The sequence below is a fragment of the Sesamum indicum genome, linkage group LG6 (genome assembly GCF_026168435.1).
Source record: "Sesamum indicum cultivar Baizhima isolate 11 linkage group LG6, ASM2616843v1, whole genome shotgun sequence".
NCBI lineage: Eukaryota > Viridiplantae > Streptophyta > Magnoliopsida > Lamiales > Pedaliaceae > Sesamum > Sesamum indicum.
In genome coordinates this window covers 10,356,570-10,371,768 of record NC_142662.1, presented here as the reverse complement: position 1 = coordinate 10,371,768, position 15,199 = coordinate 10,356,570, and the positions used below count along the sequence as shown (strand labels likewise).

The following is a 15,199-nucleotide window of genomic DNA, read 5'->3' as shown; positions in this document are numbered from 1 at the left end:
ATTTATATATAATATAAGTTAAATAATTTAATGAATGTTGATCTTTCACTTTTTTAAAATATAACAATTGAGATTAATTATCTAACGATTAATATTTGATCAAAGAAGATCCAACAGTCATTAAAATAAGAAATAATATATATTAAGTAAGAATACAACGGTCATTTTTTAAAAAAATTAATACTGTTAGTTAGATTTAACGGAGATGTGGCAATTGAGCTATGTTTAATAAAAAAAGGGGGGTTTTAACCTATTTTTAAAATAAAAAAAAATTTTAGCCGGCTTTTTAAAATACAGGTGAGTTTTATACATTGTCCTATTTAAATTAGAATGTAAGACTTTATTTCATTTTTAATTAGAAAAATTTTGTACAGGATTGGTTTTAATACAAATTTCTATATATCTAATAAATTTACAATTACAAAATATTTTTTTTCTGTCATCTCACTCCACATTTCTTTCTTCTCACAAATACTTTTTCTTTTTTGCTCATTTTTAATTTCATTTTGCTCTTCATCTCATATCATAATTTTTTTTATATGCTTACAAAAATCGTGTACATCAATGATTACTGATTATTAAATCAATCACATTAATATTCAACCACCAAGATTAAAAGAAGCTATTATCGATAGTTATATTCGGTTCTTTTCTTTTGAAATTTTTAATGATTTTATATCGAACAATTTGTAAATGTGGTTTTTGTTGTTTTAATTTATGAGTTATTAGTTAATCTTATATCCATAAATTATGAGATATTACAAATAATGATATATTGAATCAGTAAATGAGTTTAAATTTAAAAATTTACGCGTATTCAAATTATGAACACTTAAATTTAAAATATACGATTTTATTTTGTTTACACTTATAATATTATGCTCGCGGAAATCGCGTCGAGTGTAGCTAGTAGATCAAATTAAAATAATAAATTAGTAGAATACATCATAAATAAATATTAATCGTGAAGAATTTATTTTATTCATTTGAACTAAAAAGTACTAACTAATGAAATGAGACTTGGCTTTTCTAGACAATGGATAAAACACATTCGGTTAACTCAAATAAAAAAATGAATAAATTCGTACATTTTGTCTAATTCTTGTAAATGATATATATTAGAAAATAGAGATGTAATTTTTCATTTTTATCTAAAAAATATTTAGATTTATTAGTTTATAATTTAAGTTTAAAAAATTAATAATATATTTTTACCTTTGAAATAGTTTATTATCTGTCATATATTACTTAATTTTTAATTTTTAAAGTTACAATTACTTATAATGCTAATTACTTTTTTGATTAAAATTAAAATATATTAGTTTAATTTTTTAAACTCAAATTATAAACTAATAATTATTAGTTTAGGGATATGTAATATAGTAGAAATGTGAATATTTAACAAATTTCAAATTTCAAATGTCAAAAAAAACCCTTTGATTTCCCCCAGAAATTTTCATCAAAACCATGGGCGGGGGAATGAAAAGCCAAAATCTCACCTCTGCACACACACACAAACACACACATATATATATATATATATATGTTGTGTTAAAATATGTATGTAGTAGTGAAATTGAAATTCCTTTGATTTTCCCTCTAAAACGCTCAACGAGTTTACCACCAACTTCCCAGCAAGGCGCCAACTGCATGACCGGGGAGCGAGAGAAGACGCCGCCGGATGGCGTCCGGTGCCGGAGGAGTGACGGGAAACAGTGGCGGTGCCGCGGGCTGAGGGTTGGGGATCAGCCCTACTGCGAGAGGCATCGGTATTTGCTTTCTAGTACCAGCAAGAATTCTAAAAGGAAGGCCTTTGCTTCTGCCCGTGCTACTAGGGTTGTGGCAAAGGGGCCTCCTAAAGGCGGTGAGGAGAAAAGGGGTGTGTTTCAGGAGAAGAGGTTGCGGAGTAAGGAGAAGGATGGTAAGAATGTGAAGAATTTAGATGGGGATGAGGGAGGGGAGGAAGTTGATGCGGAGTCAGAGGATGGGGATAATGTAGGTGTAGTGAAAACGGGGAAAAGGAAGGGGTTGAGGACGAGGACAGAAGTGGCAGGGTCGAGTGTTGCGGGGAATGAGAGTGGAGAGGATGTGGAAGAGGAGAAGAGGCTGGAGTCAGTACAAAGAAGTGGTGCAGCAAGAAAGGAGGAATCAGACTTTTCTGAGGAGGATGGGAGCGGTATTGATGGCAGTTCAGAATCTTCAGATGAGGGTGATGATGTTCTTGCGGTGAAACTTGGTAAAAAAGATGGAAAGGCTGGGGCTTTGCTGAAGAAAAAGGGCGGCGTATTGCGGGGGAAGAAAATGCAAGTGAAAAGGGAAGAAGAAAAAAGTGAAGAAGATGACTTTGGGTTTCAAGTGGTGAAGAAACGGGCGAAGAACAATGTGATGGAGTCCGGTAAAGAGGAGATTAAGAGTAAAGGCATAAAAGTGCGGGAGAAGACAATCCTGCTGATGAAGAAAACTGAAAACGAAGAGAGTCATTCTGATGGTGATTCAGAAATTGAATTGACGGATAGACAAGTGAAGACACCTGGGAGAACTGTCACTGCTGGGTCGGTTTTATATAGGAAGAAGGGCGAAGATCATAGAACACAAGAAAAGAAGATAGTGCACAGTAAGAGAGCTGGAACAGATGAACATAGTTCTGATGATGGCTCATGGTACAATCTAAGGAAAAGAAAATCTCCACAACCGATGGATGGACCAGGAGTTCTCACCAAACGGAAGTATACCAGTGATGTATGCTTGTACTCTGTGCTCTTTGGGTTTGTTTTTTAACTTTTAAGGTTTGGAATTGAAATAAATTTACTTGAAACAAACAGGATCCCAGTGACCCTTACCAGATGTGTCATCAATGCATGAGGAGTGATAGGAAAGTTGTGAGGTGCAGCCAATGCCGCCGTAGGCGCTACTGTTTTCCTTGCATTGAGGCGTGGTACATTCTTTATACCTATCAATATCTAAGAGACTCTAGCTTTTATCATTTTTAAAGGCAACATCATCATTACTTTGTCTAATGCAATAAAGCACTTCTAAACTTAATGGTGAAATATTGGCTAACATGAATGCTTTTAAGCATCATCAAATTTCATCGATTCCCTCTCAAATTAAGTTCAAAGACATTGATGGACCTAATTTAATAGCATACTGTAAAAACTTTTGTTTCCTTGTTTTGGTTTCTACAAGTCTACTCCTACCTTTGGGTTTATTATATGTTATACCGTGGAACAAGGAGAGGGCACCAACACTGAGTGGGTGCAAAGTGATTATCCGGTTTGAGTGCTTTTCTAGAACTTGTAAGGGATTAAATTGGTTTGAAGTTGTAGCTACTGTTGCAGATGTTATCAAGCATCTAAACCTGCTATTATTCGAGACTTCATTACTTTTCTTGTTGGCGTGCTCATTATAGGTATCCTGAACTATCAGAAGAAGCTCTAACGGAGGCGTGCCCATGTTGTCGTCAAAATTGCAACTGTAAAGCTTGTTTACAAAGAGTTAATCTTCTTGAGGTTGTGTTTATGGTCTTCATGCTATGTGCTAATTCTTAACTTTTGATTAAATGTTTTCCCTCAACACTTTTCTGACGGTTGATGCAGAGTGAGTTTTCTGGTGATCCAAAAGATAACAGAGAAAAGATACGTTTCTTTAAGTATCTCCTTAGTTTCCTCCTGCCTTTTCTTGAAGATTTTAATCATGATCAGATCACGGAAAAAGATATTGAAGCTAAGATTCGTGGTAACTTTGCACATATTTCATTGTATTCATGTAATGGGATTTATTTTGGTTGATGGAGAAATGCTTTATAGAGAGTTGATTTGGCTCCTTTCATATTGTCTCTATGGTACATTAATAAACCTTTTCTATTGTTAGCCTTATCGGCATAATTTGCATTCATGCAGGATCAGCTCTATCAGATCTAAAGATAGAGAAAATTGACTTTTCTCCTAATGAGCGTGTATATTGGTAAGCTTCTTATCCGTGTGGATTAATAGTAAGTCTAGTACTGTCCTTGAATAAATGATGCCACTTCTTCTTGTGCAGCAATAGCTGCAGGACCTCTATAGTTGATTTTCATCGAAGTTGTCCAAAATGTTCGTATGATCTCTGCATCACTTGCTGCAAGGAGATTCGAGAAGGCTGTTTGAGAGGGTGTGACCAGGAGGTAATAATCCAGTATATTGATAGAGGTGAACACTACTTACATGGAACAGAACCTTCTGTGACTTCCAAAAGGGGAAGAACTTTAATTTCATCCAGTAAGTCGAATTGTAGCACTGAGGAGATGCCATTGCCTGAGTGGAAAGTGACAGAATTAGGTGAGATTCCTTGTCCGCCAGAGGAAAGGGGTGGGTGTGGACATGGTAAGTTGGAGCTCAAGTGTTTTTTTGGTGAAAGCTGGGTGTCAGAGTTGAAGGAGAAGGCTGAAAATTTAGTTGTTGCCTGTGGACCTGCTGAAGTATCTCATATTTCTGGTCGATGTCCTTGTTCGGAATCTAATGACGGTGGTAGTGTTTGGGATGGGCAACTGCGCAAGGCTTCCTACCGAAGTTCTGGTGACAATGACTTGTACTGTCCTTTGGCAAGTGAAATCCAGCCAGGGAAACTGGAGCACTTCCAGAGACATTGGATTATGGGAGAGCCAATTGTTGTACGTGATGTTCTCAAACTCACATCTGGATTGAGTTGGGATCCAATGGTAATGTGGCGTGCATTCCGTAAGATTTCAATTAAAAGGGGTTCCTCTGACTTGATGGTGACAGCAGTAGATTGCCTTGACTCATGTGAGGTAAGCACTTATAAGAAACCACTTGGGGTTTATCCTAAAGGTGTGTTGATATATTTTCCTGTAGGCTTGGTTGGGAATGGTGTTTACTAGCTTTGCAGCATTAAGATGATTATACTCTTCACTTACGTTTTTCAATACAGAAATCCTTAATATTCCTTAAATGAATGAGTTTAATGTTTGTGGACAATGCAGCTCCTGGAGTACCTAATGACAAAATCTACTTGAAAACACAACAAAAATATGAGAAAAGCAAGAAGTTGTATATAGGATGTTGAATCAAATAAAGACTTTTTATAATGATAACTTGTTGGCATCTAATGTTAGTTTCTAGGAATATTACTTGACCAAAAAGCACAAATATCAACAAAAGAATCCAATCCCTGATAATTCGTTTATTCTGATTTCCTCTCTTCTTTCTTGTAAATTTGTAATGCTATACCAGAAGGTTGTAGGTAAATGTTGATAATTTTTGTTCCTTAGCAATTGATATTGCTTAGGCCTGGCTTATCAATTGAAAGGAAAATTCTATCTGAAATGAAACTTTTTATGTAACTTGCAACCCCAATTTTTTTATATTTTGTCTTTATTGAGATACTTTGCATTGGTTTCACTTTATCCACTGAGAATTGCCCTTGCCTAGATGCTAATCTTGACAAAAGCCTCAAGCTCTTTCTTGTACTACAATGTGGCCTCTATTTTCAACTCCCTACTAATTTTGTACTGAAGCACTATCTGTTTGGTTATGAACAACGTCCGAACACGAAATTGTTTCCTGAGCTGGATTTTTGCTATTCAAAACACTATTACTTGTTTCAATACAGGTTGTCATAAACAATCTGATAGTGTTATACTGTTTTGTAATATTTTTGTAGCCTAAATCCTTTCAATATTTAATTCTATGGTTATTCCTATTTGTCCAATACACTTGATAAATTCTGTGAATTGAATTTGTTTGTTTGGTTTTACTCTAGCCCGGTGAGGATTAAGCATTCTCTTATCTGCTGATTCTCTCTTTTTTTACTCCTCTTCGCTGCTGTTATTTTTCCTTGATTTAATCATTGCGTGCTCATAAATGGTCTTATCATAGTTCCAGTGCTAGCTAATACACATCCTTCTCAGCTCTATTTTATCAAGTTACTGTTCTTGGTACTATTTGCATCCTCAAAAAGGAAAAGCAAGTTGTGTGAGATCACCTTTACCTTTGGTGATTTTCTTCAGTGGAAATGGAAATGAGAAGAGCAGCTACCCTTATTTCTCTTTACCTTCCATAAGAAAAATAAGTAATTAACTTAAAAAGTCTGTTGTTTTGGCAGTTACTTCCTAATGGAGTAGAGTTCATGAAATCCTAGAAATCTGGCACTGAAAAGTTGTTCCTTTCCTTTCCCTTTTTTTTTTTTAAAAATAATAATTGTTTTTTTAATTTGGCACTGAAAGATATTTCATCATAAGCTGTTGGCCAAATAAGGTTCCCTTTTTTTGTATTGTTAATGTGTTATGAATTTAATGCTTTCTCCTGTTCCTTCGGCTAATCATTGATGAATTTTCTTTTCATTATATAGAGTTTCAGTGAATTGTTATTTCTTTAACAGCTATGATGGTTTTGCCAGTAGAAAAAATTTGTAGATTATGATGTCTCATCAACTAGACTGCAACTTAGATCTATCATTTGGCCATGCAGATGAATGTTTTCCATTTTCATTGTCTCCATACTTTATTGTGGTTCTATGTAGATGACAACCTGTTGGAAATATCACAAAAAAATTTCAATTTTAATGTGAATTTGTAGGTTGATATAAATATTCGGAAATTTTTTACGGGTTACTCAGACGGTCGCAACTATAAAAACTCCTGGCCTGAAATGCTTAAGTTGAAGGATTGGCCGCCATCCACCTTATTTGAGAAGCGATTGCCACGCCATGGAGCAGAATTTCTTAGTGCCTTGCCCTATAAAGAGTATACACACCCACGTTCTGGAATTCTGAATTTGGCTTCAAAATTGTCAACTGAAATGCTGAAACCGGACCTTGGGCCTAAAACATATATAGCATATGGATTTGCTGAAGAGCTTGGACGTGGGGATTCTGTAACTAAGCTTCACTGTGATATTTCAGATGCGGTAAGGGATATTTCAATATTAATAAATTGCTTAGTTAATTGTCTTGAACTAAGTATTGCACTGGAAGATATATGCACAAATGTCAAAATCACCATTCAAATTACCAAATTGTATAGTAACTTGATGGAAAATAGCATCTTGAGGTCCATTATTATACCAAGTAATTTAGGTAGCTTGGTTGGGAGTAATTCAGTTTAGTGTAAAGAAGCTTATTAGGTTACTTCAATATTTTGTGGCATGTTACCTGGTACAGAGTTATTGCTGGCAAAGAATATTACGTCTCCTGAAAATTAATATCATTTTGTATGCTCCTAACCTATGGCTCTGATATTCTTATCCCCTTAAATCTTGATGTGCCTTTCTTTTTTCTTGTGGAATCCTGCTTGGTTGGGATTACACTGCATAATTTACAGGTTACACTGGGTTGATATGCAGTGGGTGTGTGTAATATTTAATGAAGGCATATTAAATATCACAGGGCCCACAACCATTGGTTGGGAATCACCATCTTGATATGCAGTGTAATCCCAAACAATTTACAGGCAAACCTTTCTTTTATTTTGGCTGTTTTTTCCTTAAGAAATTGTCTGAAGAGCATGCTGTTTTGATTACGAGCATAATGCCTGTCACACCTGCACTTTCCTTTTCTCTTCACTTCTGTTTGGCAAGCACCCATGAGATTCTGAAGAATAATTTTCTAGGCATGATTTCCTTCAGAAAACAATTAATAAAATTAGAATAGAATTAGATCTGGGGCCCTTGATCTGTGGGTCCATACTGCATTATATTGAATAATGTTATTGGACATGAAACAAACCTGTCCTTTGGCTGTGAAAAAATGAGTATTTGGAAAAAAGATTCGAAAAATGGTCTTAGTTGGGAATGGGACAGATAAAAAAAGTAGCTTTTAGTTGATTGCTGGTTTGGCAACGAGCACAAAATGTGAAGAACATTGCAAGAAGCTTTCATATCTGTCGGAGGGAGCATAATCTTTGACAAATTTTCTTCCTTGTAGTCCCTTTCGCCTGTTTGTAATATATTAATTATTCTTTTTTATTTTCTCTCCTTAAATATACAGATATTATCATATCAACTTTCAAGATGGTCATCCCTCTTCTAAAAATCTTAGGTTATCATCAAATAGAAAGGGGAGAACAGTTTTTCTGGCACGGTATTGGAATGACACATCTAGATATAGGGCTCTTAGTTTTTCTTTTTTAATTTTTTGTTCTGTGCTGTTTACACGGCTAGTTAATAACTTGCAGTTTGAATATTTTTAATATGAGTGGATTTATCAAACTATTTAGGTGAATATTTTGTTGCACACTGCTGATGTGGCTCCTGAGAAACGTGAACTTTCAAAAATTGAAAAATTAAAGGAAAAGCACGCGATACAAGATCAGAGAGAACTTTTCTGTAATGTCAATGCAAATCACAAAGAGACCGGGATAGCCATGCAGGAATCTAATGCCTGCCTGAACTTGGAGTCTCCAGGCTCATCGCTTGTTGAAGTATTGCTTCCTGCTGCTGCTGCTGCTAAAGGTAGAAATGAACAATCTCAGTCTTCTGGTGACCAGAGTACAAATGCTAAAACTAAGGTGAATGATGATGAGCCCAAGGTGGAAGATACTGACTCTCTGCTCATAAACGTTGAAGACAGCCTTTTGCTTGATAACAATATTAAGGAATCAAATGAAGCTTCTGGATTGGCATCTCAGAATAAGGATGGCAGTGATGTGATGGTTGGAATTGTGAAGAGGACAAAGGGCAATAGATGCGGTAGAAGTAAAAAATTAAGTAATGCATTGAATGGGAAGTCAGCACATATTGCAACTGGCTCACAAAACCTTCGAGAAGTGAGGAATGCAGAGGAAATCAACATTGGGGCAGAAAAAGGTAATTTCTTCTCATGTTAAATTGCTCAAGGATCACGTGCACCAGGCGGGTCAGTTTTTCCTGGTCAGACTAATTTTAGGTGTCCTGCATTTGTACCAGATATAGTAGAGGGAGGTGCCATTTGGGATATTTTCCGTCGGGAGGATGTCCGTAAACTTGAGGAATATCTTAGAAGACACCATAAAGAATTCAGGCATATCCATGGTTGTCCGGTGGAGCAGGTAAGAGCAAACTTATAATAGTAAAGTACAACCAAACAACTGTTGCTTTATTGTGGGACAAACTTATAGCTTCTTTTTACATTTGAAGAGTGAGCGTATGTGATGTTCTCTGAATTGGATTATTTTAAATAAATGTTACTGAGTTTGGATTTGCGTGATTTTCTTAGTTGAAGAAGTAACCAAAACAGAAATAATGATATGTTATTCATTAGGTTATGCTTCTTATCCCACAGATTATGGAGTTCCATTACATGACCTGAATCCCGGCTTTCCTGTTAACCCAGGATATATGGTTGGCTGAGCTGCATATTTATGTTTTAACAGCTGATTTAGTCTGTACTTATGTTTGTTTTAATTTTATGTTCTGTCATATCCATTTGTTCATTGCGCATTTCGCTGACCTGCGAAGTAATCATTTTGGCTTATTAGTTCTGCTGAATATTTTAGTTGCTCTTTTGGTAGTTTAAAGTCCATTATTTAATTTGGCTCATTTTCGTCTTGAGAGGTGGAAGACTAAACACAAATGTAGTCAGGTGCAAAATGCTATTACACGGAGAAGCATGCACTTTTCTTCTCTTTGTTCTACATTTAAGCTTCTCATTTTCTTTGCTGGTTAATAGGAGGATACGCGTGTGCTGTGCTGATTTTGCTAATTTTTCCCAACCCAACTTTGGCCCAAAGCACCTTAATAGTCCAATCCAACAAGAAGTGGCCCTTGCTGTGTAGAACATTTGGTCTTTCGGTGGTTGGAGTCATTTTTCTGTGTTATGATTCAGGTTTCCTATATCTTTTATTAGATCATGAATTAAATGTTTAATTATTTCAAATTCTATTGTATTCATTGTCTTCTCGTTTATAATTGTATTCAATAGATTTTACAAATTAATCATAGTTAGAGCATTTAACATAGAGCCCGGTAAAATATCATATGAAGTTAATAACTCCACAACTAACATTATTCAAGTTTTTAGCATTAGATGCAAGTCCAAAGGTCACAAATCTATCACTCATGCTATACAAAATACTAAACTATCAGCGGAACTGAGTTCATAGGTCTCCCACTCTAAATATATCCAGTGTCATTCAACGTGTAACTAATTCATTAGGCATAAGAACTAGTCTTGGTACTTGAGGTTTAAATTTTTTGATAAGACAACAAAATTATACTACATAAGGACTAATTAATTAGTCTTATGTGAGATGCGTTATAAGCATAAATGTTTAGATTTCATTTATTGAAGCTGAATGTGGTTTGCTGTCATCTATACTTCTCGAATTAACCCTAGACCACCTATAGGACCTTCAACCACCAATTATATTGTGGTTTGGTTGGGCTTATTGGTTGGAGTGATTGTAGTTGAAGACCCTATCGGTTGATGTTCTTTTCTCCCATTGATGCATGCTCACTTACCTAATAAAGCTCTTTGTTCACATTTGTTTGGTCAAAATGTAGCAACTTGGGTGGCCGCCTTCTTTGGTCATCTCTTTGAGTGACGAATAATTCTTTGCACTGGTATATGGGCAAAGTAGTGCTTGTTTCTTTTTTCCCCTTTATGGTAATAAATTTCATGGTCAAATGTGGGCTAAGACTATTTAGTTCTTTTGTAATTTATTGTCTGTACCCTGTAAAATGTTTTTATGCAGGTTGTACACCCAATTCATGATCAGAGTTTGTACTTGACCTCATATCATAAAGCAAAACTCAAGGAGGAATTTGGTTAGTACTGTTGGGCTTCCCTGGCTAGTGCTTTTTTTGTTCCTTGTCATTGTTTTAGTTACGTTCTGTTGTAAAATTTATGTAGGAGTTGAACCATGGACCTTTGTGCAAAAACTTGGAGAGGCTGTTTTCATTCCTGCTGGATGTCCTCATCAAGTCAGAAATCTTAAGGTACATCAACCTTTGGAAATTTTAGCTTGTTGCAATATTATATTGATATTGACTACATATCATTAATGCGTATCTGGCTTTTGAATTATTTCTAGTTCGGCCTATTAGTTGGATTTCCTATCCAAATTTACTCCCTTGGGAACTGCAAGTCTTAATGCCGAACTTATTTGCCTGTTAATCTTTTATTTTCGCCAAGCCTCTGTTAAAACTACAGTTAGTGATACTTCATTTTACCAAAAGCTCTTGAAGGATAGAAAAGTCTGTAGTGCAGTTATTGATGAAATTCAGATCTATTAAAGATTTCTTACTTTTATCCTTGCTCAGTTGTGTATTTGTTATTTACCAGTTACCTGAGAATCTGTAGGTTTCTACCAACTTTTTCCTTAAACCAATCTGGTGTTAGTTAAATTTGATCTCACATTCCTTGTTATAATTCTTAATATTGTGGCACCAATGTTCCTGATTGATGTTCCCTTTGCAATTTGCAGTCTTGTATAAAAGTTGCTCTTGACTTTGTTTCCCCGGAAAATCTTGGAGAGTGCATTCGCTTGACTGAGGGGTTTCGTACTCTTCCCCAAAACCACAGAGCTAAGGAGGACAAATTGGAGGTACATATGCCTTTGGTTTGATTGTTAGGATATTTCCTCTTTCTGGGTATTGCTTTCTTTGTAGGTCAATCTGTGGAAGCTAGATTAGAAATTTTTAGTGGCCTATGCCAGTGAAACTAACTGAAACTGGTGATCAGATTTTGTTGAGTGTCAAATTAGTAAAATCTTGCGTATTGGCTACCTTGTTTATTCAGCTTAGTAATCGGTCTACATATTGATTGATGAGAATTTATGAGTTAAACTAATTTTATTTTTTTATTTGTTTATTATTATTATCATTGTCATCATCATCATCCCAATCCATCCTCTTGAGTCTTGACCTATCCTTGCCCACCAAGTGCCGACAATCATAATTGCGAAACAACTTGCTGGTTTCTAGAGGTTCACCCACTTTATCCTATTGACCTATACTTGTCGAGCAAGTGCCAAACTATCATAATAGTGAAATGACTTGCATGGTTTGTAGAGATTCAAAGGCTTCCTCAAAGATGTCTTTTCTGAATTTTCTAATGATGACAGTGAGAAACTATCATTTTCTGATGAGCAGTCTAAGTGAATTGATGTGGACTTTTATCTTGGTGTCTTTATTGATCAATCTGGACTGCCTTTTACCCCCTGGAAGTGGGCAGGTATGTACTGTGTTTGCCTGCCCCCATTGTGTCTCTAAACTTTTCTCAATTGTTAGATCTCCATCAAAGTTTTAGATTCAGTAATCTAAGGCCTAATCAGAGAGTGAACTTTTGCTGATACTTGAGTTGGAAACTTCTTCTTGAAAACTTTTGGTTTTGAGTTGTGCCGGTTTTAATATTGTATATGCAACCAAACACACGGTAGTAATTGTGTCTAGAATGTTTTATCACGAGTATCGGTGAATGTAATTTAATAAACTTTGTGTATTTCACTTGCAGCAGCTCTTGCCTTGTTGGATTAAAAAGTCTAGTAACGCACTAATGCTCCTATGGTTGCATAACTTGAAACAGGTGAAGAAGATGGCTATACATGCATTACAAGATGCTGTTTCTCATCTCAAGGATCTATTCTTGTGAGTGTACCTTGCAAGAGATCACTCTCTTGCTAATTCTTTAGGCACCCATGCCTTTTCGACTCTTTGCTAAGCAAGTTGGATTCAGTTTGTCATTCATAGTCTTTGGGGGAAATGTTCTTGGAAAATGGGTCTTGGTAGTCAAAAAATGTCAAAATTGAATTTTTTACAAGATCTCAATTCTTTTTGAAACTTGTCACATGTGTTGCCATAAGATTGCATATAACTAGCTATTTTAAAGGATCTGCATATGCGTGTGTACGATGCAAATATCCCACCTTCTCTAAACTGACACTAAAAGAAACTTCAAACCTCAGATCTGCAGAACAAGCTGACAACCAGATTTGTGGAACCATGCAATCGGAGCCAAACTCAGGTCAACAACCGGAAGATCCTCACCTACGTGGAATTTATCAAGGTCAACACATATCATAAGCCTAATCATATTTTGTTCAGACTAATTAGATCCTGCCTCAGGCTTGTAGACGACGACCATTTTGAACTCTGTCGCCAGTAATCATGTGTCCTGGTAACACTTCCACTCACCAATATAGTCTAGTTGGTCCTGCAACACTTGATCTTGGGAATTAATCTGTTGGTAATTCTTTTTTGCTGTTATATTTTGCGGTTTAAACTTCTCTTCTGGCCCTCTAGCCCAGTGATTTTTTTGTGTAAATCTTGTTAATATGCAAGCACTCTGGCTGTGGCCATCTTGTACAGCAGTAAGTAGAATTAACTGTGCAACCGTGGTTATTAATCAATTCGTGTCTATATTTATTATCTATGGTTATATTTATTTTTCTCCTCGTCAAAGTATAATCCATTTTGCTTCAGATTAACTAATTTTGCAATATTATTGTTTATATGAATAGTAATGTAAATTAATGTCGATATGATTTTATATTTTGATTTCATTGTTATTATTATTATTATTATTATTTTTATTATTGTTATTATTATTATTCTGTTTTAGTAAAATGTATTTTTATCGGTGTTAATATACTTCAATTTTTTTAGTAAGTCCTTTTTGGAGCTTATTAAATTATGTAAACTCTGTTGTCCATTTTCAAGTTTTTAATTTAATCATTTGAATATATTTTTCTAAGCAAGACTACATAAATTTCTTTTGAAGAATGTGCATATTTATTATGATTCTTTTTTAAAAGTACATATAAATTCTGTATATTTTAATTTCCTATAAAGAGAAAAATATGAAGAAATATTAGTTTCAATCTTACTTGAATTCAGTTCAAAATGAGATGAATTTAATAAGTGATGGGATAGGATAATTTTGAAAATAAAAGCTAATGTGAGCCATCTTTATATTAATTTTTTGTTTTTGTGGAAGTGTTAATTGGTTTGGTTTTAGTAGTAGAACAAAGGATATTTCCTTCAAGCTTTCTGTCATTAACATTGGTTTTGTTGGATGTCAACCTTATAATATTTTGATCACTTTTCCAAAAAAAAAGATAAAAATGCATCAATGAGATATAAAAGAGTACAATTGTAACAAGTATGTGCTGCTCTTAGTCTTGCGCTTGGGGACCCCAAAGTAGGGAACTAATTCAAATATAGTGAAATAAATAAATAATTATAACAATATTGTAACTTTCAGAGAATTAAATTTTTAGGCAAAATTGGGATTTTGACAAATAAAGAGTATCATTTTTATATTCACAAATATTGTTTAGTGATACAATGATATCATTTTTTGTCGATAATACTCCTAAACTTGTCTTTTCTTTCTTTCTCGTGTTGGACTTCTTGAAATTAATCTGTTTGATTATATGGGAAAAAAAATAAAATACTGTACAATTCTGTGGAGTTATTTAATAAGTTATGCAAGAAAGGGCCATGACATTTTTATACTTTTGTATATGAAATAGCAGAATCATAAATTAAATTGTTAATGATAAAATGTTTCCAAAAACAATGAAAGATAAACTTCGAAATTCGATAAAAGTCTCAAACTACTAATGAAGAATTGAGATTTTAATATAATTCGTAAGCAATTGTAAAAATATAGTAAATGTGTCCAAAAAAACATATAAAACACTAAGATGAAGAAATTGATTGCTAAAGAAAAACTTAATAATGCCGAGTTTGGTTATAGCGTTAGAGCTCTGAAAATTAATTTTAAAACTCGGCTATGTTGATAGCAATGTTTGATGATTTGTATTTAAAATCAGTTTTAGTCGATCATGATATTACTCATATTTGGCATTTATCTAAAATCAGTATGTAATAATATGCATCACACTTTTATATAATACATACACATAACAAATCTATTGTTATTCATGTACAATATTTATTCCATGCCGACGCTTGTAAGGGTTTAATGTTATTTATTTTTCTGCGATATTAAAAATGAACAAATTATCTCTATATGAAAAATAAATGCAATTTGTTCCCTGAATTTTAAAAAATAAAGCAATTTACCTTTATGCCTAAGAAGGTAAATTGCTACATTTTAAAAAATACAAGAGGGTAAATTGTTATATTATTTTTCATAAGGCGGTTGTTTGCCTATATTCTGTAACACAGGTAGGTAGATTGCAATTTACCCTTATTTGTAATGATAGACTTGTGTAGTTGGTTTTTTTTAACCTAATCTTTCAATTAGATAACTAGGTGGTCGG

The 15,199-nt window shown here is 34.4% G+C and overlaps 1 protein-coding gene across 1 annotated transcript; it reads left to right on the top strand.

Moving 5' to 3' along the window:
• Positions 1-1,480: 1,480 nt before the first annotated feature.
• Positions 1,481-13,337, top strand: LOC105179295 (lysine-specific demethylase JMJ27). Its single transcript, XM_011102905.3, has 14 exons — positions 1,481-2,739; positions 2,823-2,935; positions 3,410-3,509; positions 3,597-3,735; positions 3,900-3,963; positions 4,042-4,786; positions 6,573-6,902; positions 8,210-8,798; positions 8,898-9,019; positions 10,664-10,736; positions 10,822-10,907; positions 11,396-11,515; positions 12,496-12,557; positions 12,875-13,337. Exons 1-14 carry the CDS (start codon positions 1,651-1,653, stop codon positions 12,990-12,992), a joined length of 3,750 nt encoding a protein of 1,249 aa, XP_011101207.2. The 5' UTR covers positions 1,481-1,650; the 3' UTR covers positions 12,993-13,337.
• Positions 13,338-15,199: the final 1,862 nt, after the last annotated feature.

Bases quoted from the DNA above. Each gene is read 5' to 3' on its own strand.
- LOC105179295 (XM_011102905.3), top strand. From the start codon at position 1,651: ATGACCGGGGAGCGAGAGAAGACGCCGCCGGATGGCGTCCGGTGCCGG. The intron at 3,736-3,899 runs GTAACTTTGCAC...GCATTCATGCAG, and splicing joins TATTGAAGCTAAGATTCGTG to GATCAGCTCTATCAGATCTA. The intron at 9,020-10,663 runs GTAAGAGCAAAC...GTTTTTATGCAG, and splicing joins ATGGTTGTCCGGTGGAGCAG to GTTGTACACCCAATTCATGA.